Here is an 18,371-nt window from a genome sequence, read left to right as displayed (position 1 = left end):
TCAGAAAAACAGGTTATTTATTTATTATCAAATGTCATTATTTGTCCGCAGTTGGCAACCATGGGGTCGCATCACTTAATAAGGTCAATTGTCAATAACTTATGTTATCCCGTTAGTTAGGGAAGCTATAGATTATGCTGTAGACGACCCCTCCCGATATAGAACGCCCCAACACTGTCGAATGAGGCCCTCATGTCCCCCGTTAACGGACGAACCCGCAATATGTATTTCAATATAAAAAATTTATCATCGATTGAACAGAAGGGTGGAGGTTGTTTCTAATTCAGATATTATACTATAAGGCTTTGTAACTTATTTATGTTTCATATTTGTGGTTTGAGTACCTATTTGATGATGATGACACTCGACAAATAATGATGAAATAACTAATATAATTTTTAGAGCCGGTTAAGGGCTTATTACTAGCTGTGATTTGTAAATTTTCAGGACATATCTAGTGCTCCTTGTTAGCAATAGTGGGCTTTGGCATAATCGTAACATGTTCCGTCATCTATAGGAAATTGTCATTAGTGTCAATGTTTATATCGAAGAATCCGCTATAACCCACCAAGATAAATGTCACTAAAAAACTGAACTTGTTATAATGGCAAGAGGACGTGGCAAAGTAAATTCACGAAAAGACAGCAGAGAATTTTCTACCCAAACAGAAACATTCACAAATTGTTGGCAACCAAGGGTTGTAGTGCAAAGACTGGACGTCACTGATTCTCAAGTTGCCAAGCTACTGACAGCCGAGACGCTAATGGAGAGACATTCTGAACTTAGCTCACAGAATTCTTCAATCTCCATACAGCCAAGACCGTTGCATATATCTAGAACTCCTACCAGTTATAAGTATTTCGTTAAGCCAATTACCAACAACCAGAGGGCTAACTCAACCTTGGACAATTTGTCAGTGTATGCCGATAGCGGTCGAGAACATAACGTGGACCTTTATAGACGAAGAACGACTGGTAATCACAAAAGACAAGCGGCCGTAAAACCCGGGCCTCTGAGCTACAAACTGAAGATGTTGCAAAATCTGAGGGACGACATGAACGTCCCTGTGATGTTGAACCAACCATCAACTTCACATATTGACAGACGAGCGTCGTTGAATTTGGATACTATTTCGGAAAAATCTAAAGAAAATTCGACATCTCTGGATTTTGAGAATGATCTTGATACTGAGGGTCTACATCGGAACCCAATTTCTATGCAAAACTCCTTAAACGATAGCTCCGAAAAGTCGGAGCAGTTTCTAGCGAAAGATAAAACAGGTGATGATGGTTCCGATGTTCGGAACCCTAAGAAAAGGAATATGCAATTCGAGGGAATGAATGCCATTCTATTTCACGATCCTGATATGGAAACTGAATGTGAAAGTTGTTCTATGGAAGAAAATGATGAGAAAAGTAGTGGAAATGATTTCAATGAACACAAAAAAATTGTTAAAATCAAAGTTCGTACTGTGCACATTCACAATATGCACAATCATTTTTATAAACCTTAGTAATACTCTATTTGTTTCTTTATAGAAATTTATAAGAAAGCATTAAAATTATTTTCTATATGAATCTATGTACAGTTATTACTTCAATCCTATTTCACATATCATTTTGAAAATTTTGCGCATATGAAGAGAGAAAAATGATTCGTTATTTGTTAAGAAGTTATTTGACTGATTGGAGTCATACTGAAATTGTATTTAGTATTAACGGTAACGAGAAAAATATAATATTCAGTTTTACGATACTAGATATCCTATATACTGGTGTCCTCGTAAACAGTTCATTGAATGGGAGGTAGATGAAATGATTTAATGTATGTATTTTGGCAGTGTCAAGACCTAAATTTAATGTGGGCATGGTAAATTTCGTCACGCTCTCTAATGGTGCAAGAAGAAGGGTTTATTAAATAAAAAAAACACTTGAAATGAAACATTTTTTTTAAATTAATAAACACTTACTAGAATTTTTACTCATGTACTTTTTGGAACATTGAATTTCAGTTTTTTTTTATTTTATTTTTTTCATTTTTTCTCTTTGTGTATTTGCAAAATTTGCATGTAACGCGAATTTCGGCTGTGTTTCCTATTCTGATTAAATATATGGAGCGCTCTTCGTATTAATATATTTGGTCGGTGGCTGAAACAGCAGAAGAACAACAGGGATTCAATATATAGGCTCGCTACTAGAGGATCTAAGGTGATTCAACAACCTACTCAATGAATTAAGAAAGTTGCTGGCCAGATAGTATTGGGTGATCCCACGGGTTCTTACGATCATCCTTCTGGAACCAGAAGTCTCTCTACAAGCTGCTACTAGAGCCGACATACACTCAAGTGAGAACCACAGCAACTTAATCTCTCTTTTTTGTGTCCTGAACAAAATTCTATTGAGAACTTCCTCATATCACTTATCTAATGAAGCTATAATAATAAAAAAAAACATCCTGGCTAGGTCGCCGTATTAAAAACCCAGCCAGTCACTGATACTGTGGCTATTTACTCACTTTACTTCAATTGAAGAAACAAAAATTTTCTACTTTTGGTAGCTGAAAGTCTTTCTTGACCCATTGTATTCCTTAAATACATTTTTATCAGTATTAATTTTGAAAAGCTCCTTTTAGCGGAAACAGAACTTACCGGTATTGTTAAAAAAATTCGAATGCAATGTAAACATTTGGGTAAATTTCTTCTACATCTTTCTCTATAATATATCGGAGCAGATGGAGTTTGGTGTCACTGCTCTCAGTATTTGCTCTTTTGGATTTTTTTAAGTCATAGAGAAAAGTAAAATTTTCAAAGTGTTGATTCAAAGACATACATTTTGAATCCAAATTGCTCATCACAGAATCAATCATGGTATTAAAAAATCTGTTTCTTGAAAAATGAAAATTATAAAAGTGTCTATAATCATCATTTTCAGGATATTCATCACTGTTATTTAAGTGCTGTGTCGGTCCGCTCTGAACTATATATATATATATACATATAAATCAAGAATGAAATAAATCGTGGAGACATGGAGACAACACTCAAAAAATAGGGGCAAACCGCGTTTGTTGTGTCCGCGGTTTGCCCCTATTTTTTGAGTGTTGTCTCCACGATTTATTTCATTCTTGATTTGTATCATACACCCTCGATAAAATCTCTATCTATATATATATATATATATATATATATATATATATATATATATATATATATATATATATATATATATATAGCGACTGCGACTGGAAACACCTGCACCAGAACCGGAAGGTGTTTTTGATTCATCTGTAAACCAACAACTATCTGCTCTTAATATTTCCTTCTCCCGCAGGATCCAGTCCTCTCTACTCGGGAATAGTACTTTATAAGGCAGTTCGTAGTTGACAGTTGGAGTCATAAACAGAGGTCATTTCCAGAATGCTGTGACTTCCAATATCAACCAACAGTCTGTTGCACTCTGCATTGAATTGATTTGTGCAATTGGCAATGTGCACAAGTCTGTACGCAGTCCATCTAGCCTCTCTTTCCAGAAAAATGTGGAGAGGAGGTAGATCTAGAAGGATCTGCATGGCCGCGGATGGTGTGGTACTGATGGCACCACTGATAGCCAGACAAGCTTGTCTCTGTGAGCCAGAGAGCTTCGCTTGGGCCGTTTTGTGTAAAGCCTTCGGCCACTAAGCAATTGCACCATACGTGATCATTGGTCTGACAATCATCACATAAATCCAATTGATTTGTTTGGGACCTGAACCCCAAGTTTTAACACAAATCCTTCGACATGTCCATAGAGACAGTCTGGCTTTGTGTAAAACTTTTTCCAAGTGAGCGTTCCAGGTGAGCCTTTTATCAAGGACAATACCAAGATATTCCACCTCCGTTCTAAATGGAATGACAATACCATTGAGGGAAAGTGGCGTTAGATCGTCCAATTTCCTTCTCTTGGTGAAGGGGATTAACACAGTTTTGCTGGGATTGACAGACATCTGCTCCCTCGGGCACCAACTGTGAACAACGTCCAACGCGCTTTGGAGGATATTACAAGCTACCCTTCCCGACGTGGACCTTGCCAGGATGACAAGGTCATCTGCATAAGCTTGCAGATAAACTTTTCTTCTGTCGAGGGCATCAAGCAGACTATCCACCAGGAGCGACCACAGAAGGGGTTTTAGTACCCCACCTTGAGGGCAGCTTCTGGTGACCCTGAACTTGATAGCCCCGCCTTGAAGAGTCGTAGTTGCAGTTCTGTTTAATAGCATGGCATAAATCCAGCCAGTTATGGTCGATTCTATACCCTTTCTAGCCAGAGACAATCTGGCAGTAGGTAGTGCATTGTCAAATGATCCTTCAATATCAAGAAATACAGCAACCGCAATCTCCTTGTTGTCAAGGGATTGGGAGATTTTCTCAACGAGGTTGTTTAATGCTGAATCTGTCGATTTGCCGGTTTGATGAGCATACGGGTGGTTATTCAGTGGGGATGCATATAATGCTACCCTCCTGATATGTCCATCCAATATCCTCTCAAGTCCTTTCACCAGGTAGGATGTGAGGCTGATTGGTCGTACCGATTTGGGGTGTGGGTCTCTCCGGCCCACTTTAGGTATATATACCACCCTTGCTGCCAACCAACTGGGTGGTATATAGTTTCACGCCAGACTAGCTCTATTCAATTTTGTGAGAAGAGCTGGAAATATACCATCCTCTCCGGGAGATTTGAAGGGCTGAAAAGACTTGATAGCCCATTTAACTGCCGGTGCTGTGATAACCTTTCTTGCGACGTCCCAGTCGTTCTTTTTTGACAATGGGGAATGATCCTCCTGATGAAAATCAAGTAGTTTTCATAAAAGAGCTCTAAAACAACGCATTTTAAACTTATCATTTCAACCTTCTTCTTTAAAAAATTATTGAAATACTTAAAAAAGAGGAATGAAATAATGCATTCAACATTTAAAGGGATTCGTTTCTATTTCACCATTTGGCAACATCGGTTATAGCTAATAAAAGACAATGAATTTGTTACCTGTATGAGACAAACAAAGATGACATATTTCAGAGGCGTGCTGTTCTGTTTACTTATGTTTCGAGATCCGAGACATTCTGTGACATTTGACATTTTGTGCACCTCACCTATCTTACTCTAGATAAATAAATAACAAAACAACTGTTGTTTATGTGGCTTGTGGAGGTGGTATTGAACTATAATTGATATTTTGCTTTAATTGTTGATTTATATAGATAATTTTCCCTTTTTAAAGTATAATATCTAGGTACGTATACATTATTTCAACTTGATATACGCGCTTTTGCCAATATGTGAATTAGAAACAAATCCCTTTAAAAATTAAAACTCAACATTTGAAACATCAATTTGAATACTTTTCGAAGTGAATTGGAAAAACTCATGAATTAAACTCAACTTTATTTTGTTCAAACTTGCATTTGCTGTAATAACCCAAATTGAGGAACATTTCCCATTACCTATGGTTAATGATTTCTCCAATAATTTACAAAGTACCTGCTTTCCTTGAATTATAAATTAGGACGCTCATTGAGAACTCTGGATGTCTTTTTGATATAGTGTTTTTCCAAAATGATGTAAGAATATATCGAATTTCAAAAATAAATTTCAAAAATACAAAATTCTTTTAAAATCGTGAAGGTTTGAGAGTAATTTTACAGCTTAAGTACAGTTAAAGATAAGGGAAAACTGATTTCAATAAATTTTATATTTTTTCTCAGGTTTGTCTTTCATCAAGCAATTTATTAAATTTTTGACACTAGGAAATTGGTTACAAAATGTATGTATTTTTTGAAATTGAAAATGATTGAAATCATTTATCATCATATGAATCTTGTTTCAGCGTTTCGGTTCACCCAATTTGGTATTTTTATAGTAGGAGAAAAAGTACTGTTTCGCGTGTATAGGAATGTCAGTCACAAAACATAAAATATACATTTATTACGATTTATTACGAACAAATTCAACAATAATTTTCTCTTACTTCGGAAAACCGGCTATTCTAACATGTAACAAAAATTGTCATATCTCGAATATACTATGAGGTAGGTTGAAGGTAATTTTATCTAATGCAGTTTTCACTGTTTTTCCTGTCTTGTTAACATAGTATTCACAGTTTTTTTTTCCACAAAACGTTCTTCTATTTCTGAGCTTGATTGAGCCTGTGATATAATCCCTTCTTGTTAAGCAGTTCCTCATGAGTTCCAGCTTCAGCGACGATTCCGCGGTCAATAACACAAATCAAGTCAGCGTCTTGGATCGTTGTTAATCGATGTGCGATTGTTACGCAAGTTCTTCCCTGCTTAGCTTTATCTAGAGCTTCTTGAACGATCTAAAACAGAGAAAGCAAATGTCGTTGATTGAAAAAGTATCATATACGTATGAGACCATGAATGGATCAATCATGGTGTGTACGATTTCACGGCCGACGTCTAATAAATAATAGTCGAAGTAAACGGTATTGTGCATACTTAAAGGTGTCGGCGCTCTCAAAGACAAAAAAACAATACATAGAAATGAAGTCGCTGCCAACTAGTCTGAAGGACTGAAGAATTGGCGGTTCCTATTGGATGATTTCTACTAATCGAGTTTCATTATTGGCTGAAGAGTCATAAACTTAAATTTGAAGTCATGTTACGATGATGAATATAATGCGAGGATGGTTATAGTCGTCGTGTTGTCAATCTTCAGTTCAGGAGCTGATCGCGATTTGAGTGTTGAAATTCGGTATTGGCGCACTTATAATTACTTAAAATTTTTGTTATCTGTTTAAAATGTGGCGTCCTTGGACAAGTACTAATAGTATTAACGAGAGTGATAAAAACGCAGACTTTTTCCAGTGTAGTGATTCCAATAGCGATGGTGAACAGTGTAAAAAATAGATACCAGTGAATAAGATTCGGATGCATTTGAATATTGAAACACAGAGAGTATGTTTCAATGTATATATGAATCTAAATCTCAATTTTGGTTTCGAAGGAAACAAACTATTACAAGCAACGAAATTCCTTTCTCAACTATACATGAAATAGTCAAAAACATACCTTATGAACGCAAGACGCGATGTGATACGGAATTACCAAAACCTTCAGATGTTCATCTGATAAAATCATTGAAAAAAACAATATACGTCTGTTACAAAAGCAATGAGAATCCTCCAACCGAAATTATAAGGAAGAAATTGAATAATTCCGGCCATAACGTGAGTTGCTGTGACAAATTTCTTCAGAATTGGATTAAGTAACTGGGATTTAGATTTAATATAATAGACAAACGTCAAACAGTTATGGAAAGCAGAAGAATAGTGGAATTGCGTAACAAAAACTTAGAACAAATAACTAAATATAGACAAGAACAACGGCAAATTTTCTATTTTGACACTCACTATCTATTAGGACAAAACTTGGTATGACACTCATGAAACAGTTACGAAAGGGTTGACTAATGGTTCGAAAATGTGTACGCCAAACATGCCTGCAAACAAAGGATCGCGACTAATCATTGTGCATTGCGGAGAAAATGAAGTATAGGTTCCAAATTCTTTGAAATTATGTGGAAAAAAACTTGAGGACAGCAATGTTGAACATGAAAGCTAATATTTTTGAGGAATGGTTTGAAAACACATTGAATCCAAATTTGGATGCGAATAGTGTTGGAATAGTTCTTGACAACGCTTCCTATCCGAATAAAATTCGAGGAAAGATGATAATGGATAACAATTTGAATTTTGAAAATAACCATATCAAAAACCAACAACTTGAAGTTTTACAGACAAAAACATTTGAAAAAGTGGATGCCCTTGAGAGTATTGCTGAAAAGTTATGACACACCATACTGAGACTTCCCTCTATTTTTGTGTTTTCAATCCCATCGAGTTGATTTGGGGAAAATAATTTAAATATATATATATATATATATATATATATATATATATATATATATATATATTTTATATATATATATATATATATATATATATATATATATATATATATATATATATATATATATATATATATATATATATATATATATATATATATTTAAAGCGGTTCGGCGTGGGTGCTTTGTTCACTCACTCGAATTGACTGCCGTGTTGGTCGGTGGTTCAAGCCCTAGTCTGAACGATCGATCTTCACTTGCTACCGACAACCCGTGTTAGGAATCACACGTTAAAAGGTAAGACCTCGTTAATCCTTGGCTCGCACAAGTTTCGACTTCTGAGGGTTGTCGTTCGTAGGGGTGCGACAGCTGGTTAACGGAAAAACAGATTTTCTTTTTTTTTAAACAGTCGATCGCTTCAAAAACACTTCACTAACTTTCTGCGAAAGCTTCAGATAATTCCTTTTCGACGTTTCGGGTCCTGCTTTGGAGCCATTTTCAAGAATCACTTGGAACTGTACTTACATGACTCGAGGACGAGGTCGCAATCTCCCTTACCCCCAAGTCTCATCACTAGCTCTATGCTTGCTGTGTTCAGCTCTAAGTGTGGTTCAACCCGGACAACAGTATGTCAACAGTATACCTGCAGTTTTCGTGTTTATCATTAGTCACGCTCTGCAGATTTTTGGGAGTGACGTGTCGTCTACAACTGCGAGAAACATGACAATGGTCGGAGTGATACACGTTGCTGCGATGCGCAAACTGAAAATGTTCCTGATGTACCTGTATTTATGACAGGAAGGAAGTGATTATCCTTGTTTGATTGATATCTGAGCTTTCTCATTGTTTTTTTTTTGGTATTATCGGCATAGACTATAGGGGGCATCATGCTTATTCGTAGTCCGTCAGCCATGTAACGTTGCAGAATCATATCAGTTTCAACTATAGTCCGTTCATAATTTGTTGATAGCTCACTGCAAGTTTGACCCTCATTAGAGAACTGAAATACAGAGAGGACAGCTAATATGATATAATAACAAAAACCAAACTAAAACTGGCAGTTTAAGATGTTTTCGATTAACCCACCTTGTATCTGAAGAAATACAATACAGCTATAAAACTTTTAATCTGATTATGTAGGTATTTTCAGTGGATTTGAGTGACCAGTGTCGTAGAGTATATGATTAAAACATCAGTTACTTTGAATAAATAAATATATTAATATTCTTAAACTGTAGGTACTGTAAACTGTATTTTTATTAAAAAAAAAAAAAAATCTTCATTTTATTCAAAAATAATAAGTTACTTGCAATTTGTAAAAGATACATTTATTTAATTAATCCCTATTTTTAAATGATATAAACTACGATTACTTACAAAACTATTCAAATTCAAAATAAACAGGATCATCTTCGGAATCCGAGTCGTCTTGCAGGTTAATAATTAGCGGTTGTGTCTCTACAGTCGCATCAATTATATTGTCAAGATCCCACATTTTTTGTTCTTCTTCTATTGCATGTCTTACTGCATCTCGCCAATTTTGTTCTGTAATATGTTGTAAACACTCATATAACAATTCACGTACAGCTTGTATTTTATATGACGTATTTTTTCTAGCCACATAGCTTTTCATTTGTGCCCAAATGAGTTCAATTGGATTTAATTCGCAGTGCTAGGGTGGAAGTCTAAGGACTGTGATGTTTCGTCTTTCCGCCATTTTGTCAACTACGTATTTCTTGAACTGAGATTTGTGTTGCCGGGCAATTTTTAAAAGTTCTGCTTTAACCATTCCATCTTCGTAAGGCAGGGACTTATTCCGCAGCCAGTCAATGATATCCTGTTTCTTCCACGCAGTCGTTGGAAGTCTTTCAACTAGTCGTGAATGATAAGATGCATTATCTAATACTATAATTGAGTTTGGTGGTATATGTTCAATCATCTGCTCAAAATACTCTTCGAAAACATCAGCTGTCATCTCCTCGTGATAGTCTTTTGTGCTTTTGGATTCAAATTCCAACAAACCATGCTTAGCAAATCCTTTTTCACTGCCAATGTGAGAAACTATTAATCTACTGCCTTTACCAGAGGGTGGGGAAATACCAGTAGACCAACCTTCCATAAAGGCTTGCCTGGAGCTTGATATATTTTTATCTGTCCAAATTTTTGTGAGAGTATGACCTGCGTTTACCCACGTTTCGTCATGATAGTAAATTGGCCTTCCTTCAGCCCGAAATTTTCGTATAGATCTGAGATACTTTCTTCTCCAACATTATATCTCTTCCCGGTGAATCAAAAGTGATTTTCGGTGTGATTTCTCCCACCGGAAATTTGATTCTTTTAAAACTTGCCACAATTTGGTTCGTCCGATATGAGGCAAATCCGGGTCGTCTCTAACTTCTTGTAAAATTTTGTTTAGGTTGGGTATTTCTTTTTTGTAAAAAAATTCGTGAATTTTCCTTCGAATACCATTTTTGGCAAATTCATCAATTTCAATAGGTTTTCTCCCCCTCTTTAAGTATTCGTTTGTATTTGGGTTAGCTATACCTTTTTTTTTTCTTTCTGATAGGAACCTATATATTGTTGACTCCCCTACGCCCGTCATGTTGGCACAACTCTTGATTATGTTCTGAACAGTGTTTGTGGGATTCTGAGAAACCATAGCATCGTGAACGTTCAAAACAATAGTCTTCTCTCTTGGTGAATAGACAGACTTACTGACTGTACGCAACAGTACCGGTGTAAAACTTGATGATGTTGATGATGATGACGAAGCCATCGCAAGCAATCAAACAAAACAAGCAGGAACGAAAGGTACGTATGAAAAAAAGGAATATGAAAAAAAGTTACTCACGCACTGCACAAAATTCGCAAAATAAATATTAGAGACGTTAATTACTGCCGTAGACGCCGAAACACCAACGAACCGTAAATTAAATGCGATTAAAAAATGTACTAAACCAAAAATTATTTTCGTTCGTAACAACTTCACCCTTTCAAGGCAAGTTTCGAATATAAACTGAAGCTTTATATTTAATGAATAAACACCTCAGGAACCTCCGCCTATGATTTTACGAGTTTTACGACCGTTTTATGACTTGGGCCCTCATTTTGTGCTATCGACAAATTATGAACGGACTATAGATACATTTTCTCGAGAAAATATCTGGTCGACCTTTTATGGCCACCCTGTATAGCGGATAACACATCCTGGTTTTACCTAGAACTTGAGTTCAATCAAAGGCAATGGCAATGTAGTCTACTCAATAGATGCTTGGAATTTATGGATAGCTCTTTCTATATAGTCCGGTCAAATTAGACTAAAAAATAAGAGTGAAGGTACATACATTTACAACAAGCTGCAAATGCGTGTAATTGTTCAAAACATAGTTAAAAACAAGATTTTGAAATTCCGAATGATTGCGATGCCTGGAAAAAAATTATTCGAGGTCAAAGGTCAAAAATCTCGAAAACGGTAAGTTTTATTATAAAATAACCCCTGTATTATTGTTCCATCGCATGAGTATTACTGCAGCATTTCAAGATGAAATTGAGAAATATTTTGAATATGAATTGACTCCCTACCGTTTAATGACCTCGGGATGCGTAAAACACAGAAGTCTACCATTTACGATTGTTTCCAACAGGTCAATATTGAAATTAACAATACTAATACGACATACATCATTGACGGTGGATACTTACTACATCGTGTTGTGTGGGATAGTGAAGAAACATTTAGCATTAATTTAGATAAATACGTTCAGTATGTACGTAGACATTTTGATGCCAGAAATACGGTCGTATTTGATGGCTATGATGATTGCACGAGAAATATTAAAGCTGCAGAGTAAAGTCGTCGAACTTTAGCAACATCTTCATCTTCCGATGTTCTATTTGATGAAATTATGACAGTTTCTACCAGTCAACAGAAATTTCTTTTCTTTCTTCCTTTCTTCGGAAGTTTCCAATATTTGGATGGAGAAGTAGAAAGCGAAGAAATGTTTTCCCAAAGAAGCTATCTGTTATGGCATACGATGCATCTTCCTGACCACCTGGCATCCAGAGTAAATATATTTTCAAAATATTAAAAGGGAGCCATACTTCAATTGAAAAGTATTTTTATTCTCTATATGACGTTGTTTTCGTTTTGTGATGGATGGGTTCTCGTTGTTAGGCAATTAACCATTGTTCTTCTTTCTGCTTTTATTCTCGAGACTCTACACAACCCTAATTTTGTTTTGAAGTTTCTGAAGTTTGAAGCAACTCACTAGCATACCTTGAGTTATAGAAATGGTGCACGAGTCTGATGTATTCATGTATTCATAGATACATTCAACCGCCGTGTTTTATTCGGGGAATATTTCAGCAACATGTTGAATCGAAAGGAAACTTTGATATACAATACCTGTTTTTACGAATGGTGCTTGTTTTATTTGAATGATGAAGTGGATATATACAACTATCGATAATGGAGCGACATTAATCCTCGTTCATTTTGAGAAACACAGGAAACTAAAAAAAAATCAATGGTATCGTTTGACGATAATCAACGATACAACGATAATCTAAATGGTGAAGATTATTTGCAACCCTTCCACGATGAAATCAACTACAGGGGTACCTTCGCACATAATAATACTGATCCTGTTCGAACGAGAGATATCGTGGAATGACCACATGAATCGCCTTGTCTTACACCGATAGACTTTTTTCAAAACACTTAAAAAGTAAAGATTCGTTGAAGTTGAAGATTCGCGAAGTGGAATTATTATCGAGTGTTATTCAAATAACAACAATAATAAATGTTGGTCAACGTAAGCAAATTTTATGAAAATCAAAAAATGTATTCGTGTCTTCCGGGGGATAGTTTCAACATTGAGTGATAGAAAAAATTAAATGTTAATTTTCCACTTCTGTTCAGTTTTATTTTTCGATAATGAATCCATAAAAGTATAGGGTCCTCCAAAAGGGACTTACGAACTTTGATCATTGATAACGGCCATCTTGTTGAAGCTACATATGTCAAATTAGTTGTTATTTATTCAGTCTGTTTTACCAAATCACCATGGATGGATATATCATTCAACAATACGTGCAAATAATGAAATTCGCCCATTTTACGGTTGCGTAATCGTCCTACCGAGAGGCCCATTTGCAATGTGGTGGATAAATTTGAGTCCACTGGTTCAGTAAACGATCGACCAACACCTGTACGTCGACAAAACACAAGATTTGTCGAAAACATCACCGCTGTCTGTGAGAGCGTGCAGCAAAATCCGAGGCAGTCGATATCGCATCGCTCACAAGAACTCGGCCTTTCGCAGACCACAACTTGGCGAATTTTGCATCATGACCTGAGCCTGCACCCGTACAAAACTCAACTATCTCAGGAATTGAAGATGAACGGTCATAGACAACGACGTGTGTTCGTGAACGGGCTCTGGAGCGGTTGGCAACTGACCCTAATTTTCATCGAAATCTCATGAGTAAGTTAACAAACAAAATTTTGGAATTTGGGAAGATACAAGTCCACGTGATCACCAAGAGCGTTCAATGCATCGCGAAAAAGTCACTATTTAGCGTGGATTTTGGGCTGGCACCGTCATCGATCCATATTTCTTTGGAACGACGCGACGATGGCCAGGCCATAACTGTCAACGGCGAGCACTATAAGTCGATGATTACCAATTTTCTTTTGGCCTAAATTGGATAATCTGGACATCAATGACATGTGGTTTCAACTGAATGGCGCTAGGTGCCATACAGCTCATGCCATACTGGATATTCTGCACGAGCGATTGGAGGATATGGTCATCCCATGTGGAGGTGATGCCAATTGGCCACCGAGATCATGCGATTTGATCCCGTTAGACTTTTTCTTGTGAGGTTTTCTTAAGTCGCAGGTGTATGCGAATAAGCCACAAACTACAGCGGTCCTCAAAGCCAACAGAACCCATGCCAGCGATCAAATTCAACCTGATTTATGTGCCAGAGTCATGGAAAATTGGTTGTTTCTGATGCACTCCACCCAGAGAAGCCGGGGCGGACCTTTGAACGATGTTATATTCCTCACATAGATCTTTCAAATGAATAAAACATTTCGATGACATTTCACACACTTTTTTATTTAATTTTAAATATAGGAAGCGCTTATGAAATACCCTACACAAAACGAAAATAAGAGAGTTAAATAAATGAGGTGCTAGATGCTATTGTAATGTTGGAGACGATCTTCAGATCCAGCGGCATCAAGATTTTGGTGTGCGGTAACCATCTTCCACAACCGAGCATGAAGATGGAGTGTTACTTCCATCGAACTTCACAGTGCAGATCTGGGAAGTCCTGCAGGTATCGACACACGCCAAGGATGACATTTCGGAGAGAAACTCCTTAAGAAGGGGGCAATGTAACGAATCTGAAGCCGCCTCTGACCGATATGTCGGCCAGCGAACACGTGACATCACCGCAAAATGAATGCAATTGGCAACCGTCGATTAAACTCTAGTTGGGTACCGAAACGACTATAGAATTCTAGAACAATCGTTACCGATATAAAAGGCCGGTTACTCTTCCACTTGAATTAAGAAAATCAATAAAGCGGTTAAATAAGGAATTCAAATATTGGAAATAAATTAAGTGCTAAGTGTAATAAATTTGTTCAAGTCAGTAAATTCTTCATTTTGTTACACTATAGTAGTGTCCGACCGAAAGTTCGGTTTCGGTCGAGTTTCGGCAAAAAAACGGGTTTCGGTTTACTTTCGGTTTTGGCGGCAAACCTGCCGAAACTACGACCGAAACCGAAACTGCATTCGGGAGTTCCCGCGCTGTGATCGGTCATGTTCGGCTCGTTAAATTTCATACAAGTGATATTAGGTAACAACTCAAATAAGTAATTTTATGTTTAATATTTTTGAAAACCTATCAATAATAGTTATACACTTTCTCAAATAAACACTTCACCTATTTTAGGTATTTTTAAGGTGCCATTATTATTTTTTCTCAAATAAGGGTTTTTTATGTTGATTATCAATAAGTAAAAATGTCGAAGACTGCATAACGTTGTGATTTAAAGATAAAAAAATTAAGACTAACTGATCAAAATAACCTTTTCTTTGTTTTTCCCTCAAAACATAATCCTTGTAGGGAAGTTTCGGTTTCGGCCGAAACTGAGACCGTTGCTGAAATTAATTTTCGGTTTCGGTCGTAAAAACCAGTTTCGGTCGGATACTACACTATAGTGAAGAAGATAAGGCATACCATAATATAGCCCCCTTGATATAAACCTAGAACTGTCATGCTGTTTTTGGCTGCAAAAGAGATAAACTGATCTCGAGTTTCGAGGTTATTATAACAAGCTTTGTTATGATTATATGTTTGTAGTATTTCGAATTGTTCAAAATCAGTGGGTCAGTTGTGGAATGAAAAGATTTACGTGACACCATGTTCAGTATTGAATTGGTTGACTATTTTTTGTAGAACAGTCCTGAATGCGAAAACGTCAAGACCGCTTTCAGTTTTTGTATTTCAACAAGGTAGTCTGACCATTGCCACATTACTTTTGAGAATGTCCTTCGTAGTTGCAGACGAAAAGTCAGGCTCAAAAACCCCCAGACCACGACTATCAAACCCGAAAACAACAAATAATCTATTGAAAAATGATTTACCTTCTCGCTTTCGGTGTCTAAGGCTGACGTTGCTTCGTCCAGGAGCAAAACTTTGGGATTTCTAACTAAGGCTCTAGCGATTGCAATTCGCTGCTTTTGACCTCCTGATAATTGTACAGCTTTCTCGCCTAGCTTGGTATCGTAACCCTGAGAACAACAAATGAGATTGGAAATGGAACAGAATGAAAACAAATATTTTTCTGAGAGGTAGTTGGGTTTGCTGAAAAGTATTTGATTTGATTATACAGGGTGTTTGCTAACTACGGGTGATTCGTTAGGTCATTTGAAGAAAAAATGTTTCTATGAACATGTCCAGAGTTGCTTTGTTTCTGAGATACAGGTCGTTGAATGAAAAAAAAACGGTTTTTATAAAATATAATTAATATCCTTATACCGATTTGGTTGAAATTCGCTACAGTTATTTGAAGTAATAAGGCGCTTATTTAACCCGAAATAGATTGAAATTATTAGGTCCAGTGGCGTCTCAGTGGGCAACACAACCAACAATATTGAGGAAAAAAAATGCCACTGACTTTTTTGTAGGTTTTTATTTTTTTAGAATATTCAACTAAGAATACAACTTCTTCGTCGCTTGGGTTCTCTTCATATCAAGCTGCGTTTTCGAGAAAAAAAAATCACTTCTAAAAACTATCCATGGATAACATAAAAAAAAAACCAAAAGTAAATAATAAACAACGACCTTCAAGTGAATGAGCAAAATATCCACCTCCTGATGAAATACACGACTACAATCGATTTGTCATTGATTGTCTGATACATTCCAAAATACCTGGAGTATTCCTTATGACATTGCAATTGTCAATTATTCGATTCAATTCATTCACGTCTAGTACAGGAGTTTCACAAGAGCCTTCAGATGACTCCATAAATAGAAATGTAAAGGATTCATATCAGGACTGGGAGCTGGCCCATTTTGAGGTCCCGCACGTCCAATCCAGCGATTACGGTAGGTGATGTCGAGATGCTGATGAGTAAGAAAACTAAAATGAGCTGAAGCCTCGTCGTGCATAAACCACATGTTGCCTTTTACAAGTACCGGTATTTGTTCTCACAAAAGGGGTACACGATCTCCGTGTAGGATTCACTTGTTAATCTTGCTGGTGTGCCATCGTATGAATCAACCACCTGCAAAATATAAGTACGATTTTTGGGCTGACTACCAGCTGCAGTGCAATCTTCCAGGTACTATATGAAGGATCTTCGTCTAACGCATCAAGTATAGCTTCTTTTAGTTCAGGCATTGTTACAGTTTCTGATCTTCCACCACCCATATTTTTATTAAAACTTACATAATCTTGCATGAAGTGTTCTGAATGTTTTAGCACATGGAATTACTCTGTTGATATATCTGTCCTGGTAAATTATCTGTGCTTTTTCTGCGTTTTCATTTGCTAATCCATAAATAAGGTTCATGTCAGCCATTGCAGCATTAGTAAAATTATTCATGATAGAATCACTGCTAATTGACAACTCTGATTTTTACTGATATGACAACACTATCACTGTCAGCTGCCCTTCAAAGCAGGTGTTCGTGATAGGCAAAGTGGCTTCATTTTTTTTTTAGAAAATGAAACTGGATTTGAAGAAAACACTAGTGACAAAACATTTGTATTTTTAGTTGATTACACGATTTTGAAAAAATAAAAAAAACAACAAGTCAGTGGAGTACTTTTTTCCCAAATTTGTTGGCTGCGGTGTCCACTGAGACTCCACTGGACCTAATAATTACGATATAGTAAGAGCTAAATGAGCGCTTCATTACTTCAAATGACTATAGCAAATTTCAACCAAATCGGTGTAAGGATAACGAGGGTTGCCTTTTATGTTTCGGGATTAGAGAACAAAAACAAATATTAATCATCGAAAATAACTTTATTGTTTTTCAAAATATTCCCCATTAAGATCTATACACTTTTGCATGCGTTTGAACCAATTGTCGAAGTACTTATACCACTCTGATTGAGGTATCCCCAAAACACGCATTTTGAATGCAGCAACCGCTTCTTCAGGTGTCGAGAAACGTTGACCTCTCAGTTTGTTTTTTACGTGCGAAAATAAAAAGAAATCATTCGGTGCCAAGTCAGGACTATACGATGGATGACTCATCAAATCGATGTTTTGGGTGCTCAAAAATGCAGTTGTTTGAGCTCGCATTGTCGTGGTGAAGAGTGATCTATCTTTGGCGGTTGGTTTTCCTGATTTCTTGGAAGACAACTTGCAAACAAATGATGAACCACTTAAAATTGACTTTTCTGCGTTGTTCTAGTGGTATGGTTGCGACATGTCCAGTCTTTCCGAAAAAACAGGCGACCATTTGCTTGACAGTGCTTCGTGGGGAAACAACTTTTGTTGGATTTGGCTAATTTTGAAACAGCCATACAGTCGACTGCTGTTTACTTTGGGGCTCATACGCGTAAATCCACGATTAATCACCTATCACGATGTCATAGACGTGTTTCGAAGTACCACGATCGTATTTTTTGAACATTTCCTTCGTCCAATCAACACGAGCCTTTTTTTGAGCGATTGACAAATTGTGTGGGATCCAACGCGAACAAATTTTTTTGACAGTCAAATGTTTATGCGATATTGAATGTATGTTGGTCCCACTAACGCCTAAGGTTGTCTCAATCTCAGGATAGGTCACATGACGATCTTGCAATATCAGTTCGCGCACAGCATCAATGTTACATAGGTATAGCTCAAAAATGACCAACTTTACGATAGAGCTGTCAGTTGCCAGATTGCAACATTAGGGTTGCCAAATCCCGAAACATAAAAGGCAACA

At 36.7% G+C, this 18,371-nt stretch overlaps 1 protein-coding gene across 3 annotated transcripts in view; it reads right to left on the bottom strand.

Moving 5' to 3' along the window:
- Positions 1 to 5,949: 5,949 nt before the first annotated feature.
- Positions 5,950 to 18,371, bottom strand: part of Mdr50 (Multi drug resistance 50) — an 85,879-nt gene continuing 73,457 nt past the window's right edge. For all 3 annotated transcript variants that reach the window (XM_074182678.1, XM_074182677.1, XM_074182679.1), the window contains exons 19-20: positions 15,563 to 15,709; positions 5,950 to 6,348 (exon numbers count right to left, since the gene is read on the bottom strand). In XM_074182678.1, the coding sequence (XP_074038779.1) occupies positions 6,157 to 6,348; positions 15,563 to 15,709 (339 nt within the window). In that variant the 3' untranslated portion in view covers positions 5,950 to 6,156. The remainder of the gene's footprint in view (positions 6,349 to 15,562; positions 15,710 to 18,371) is intronic.

The sequence above is a fragment of the Leptinotarsa decemlineata genome, unplaced genomic scaffold (assembly GCF_025532065.1).
Source record: "Leptinotarsa decemlineata unplaced genomic scaffold, Ldec_3_MD MMD2_tig00026328_RagTag_RagTag, whole genome shotgun sequence".
Classification (NCBI taxonomy): Eukaryota; Metazoa; Arthropoda; class Insecta; order Coleoptera; family Chrysomelidae; genus Leptinotarsa; species Leptinotarsa decemlineata.
This window is presented reverse-complemented; position numbering and strand designations above follow the sequence as displayed.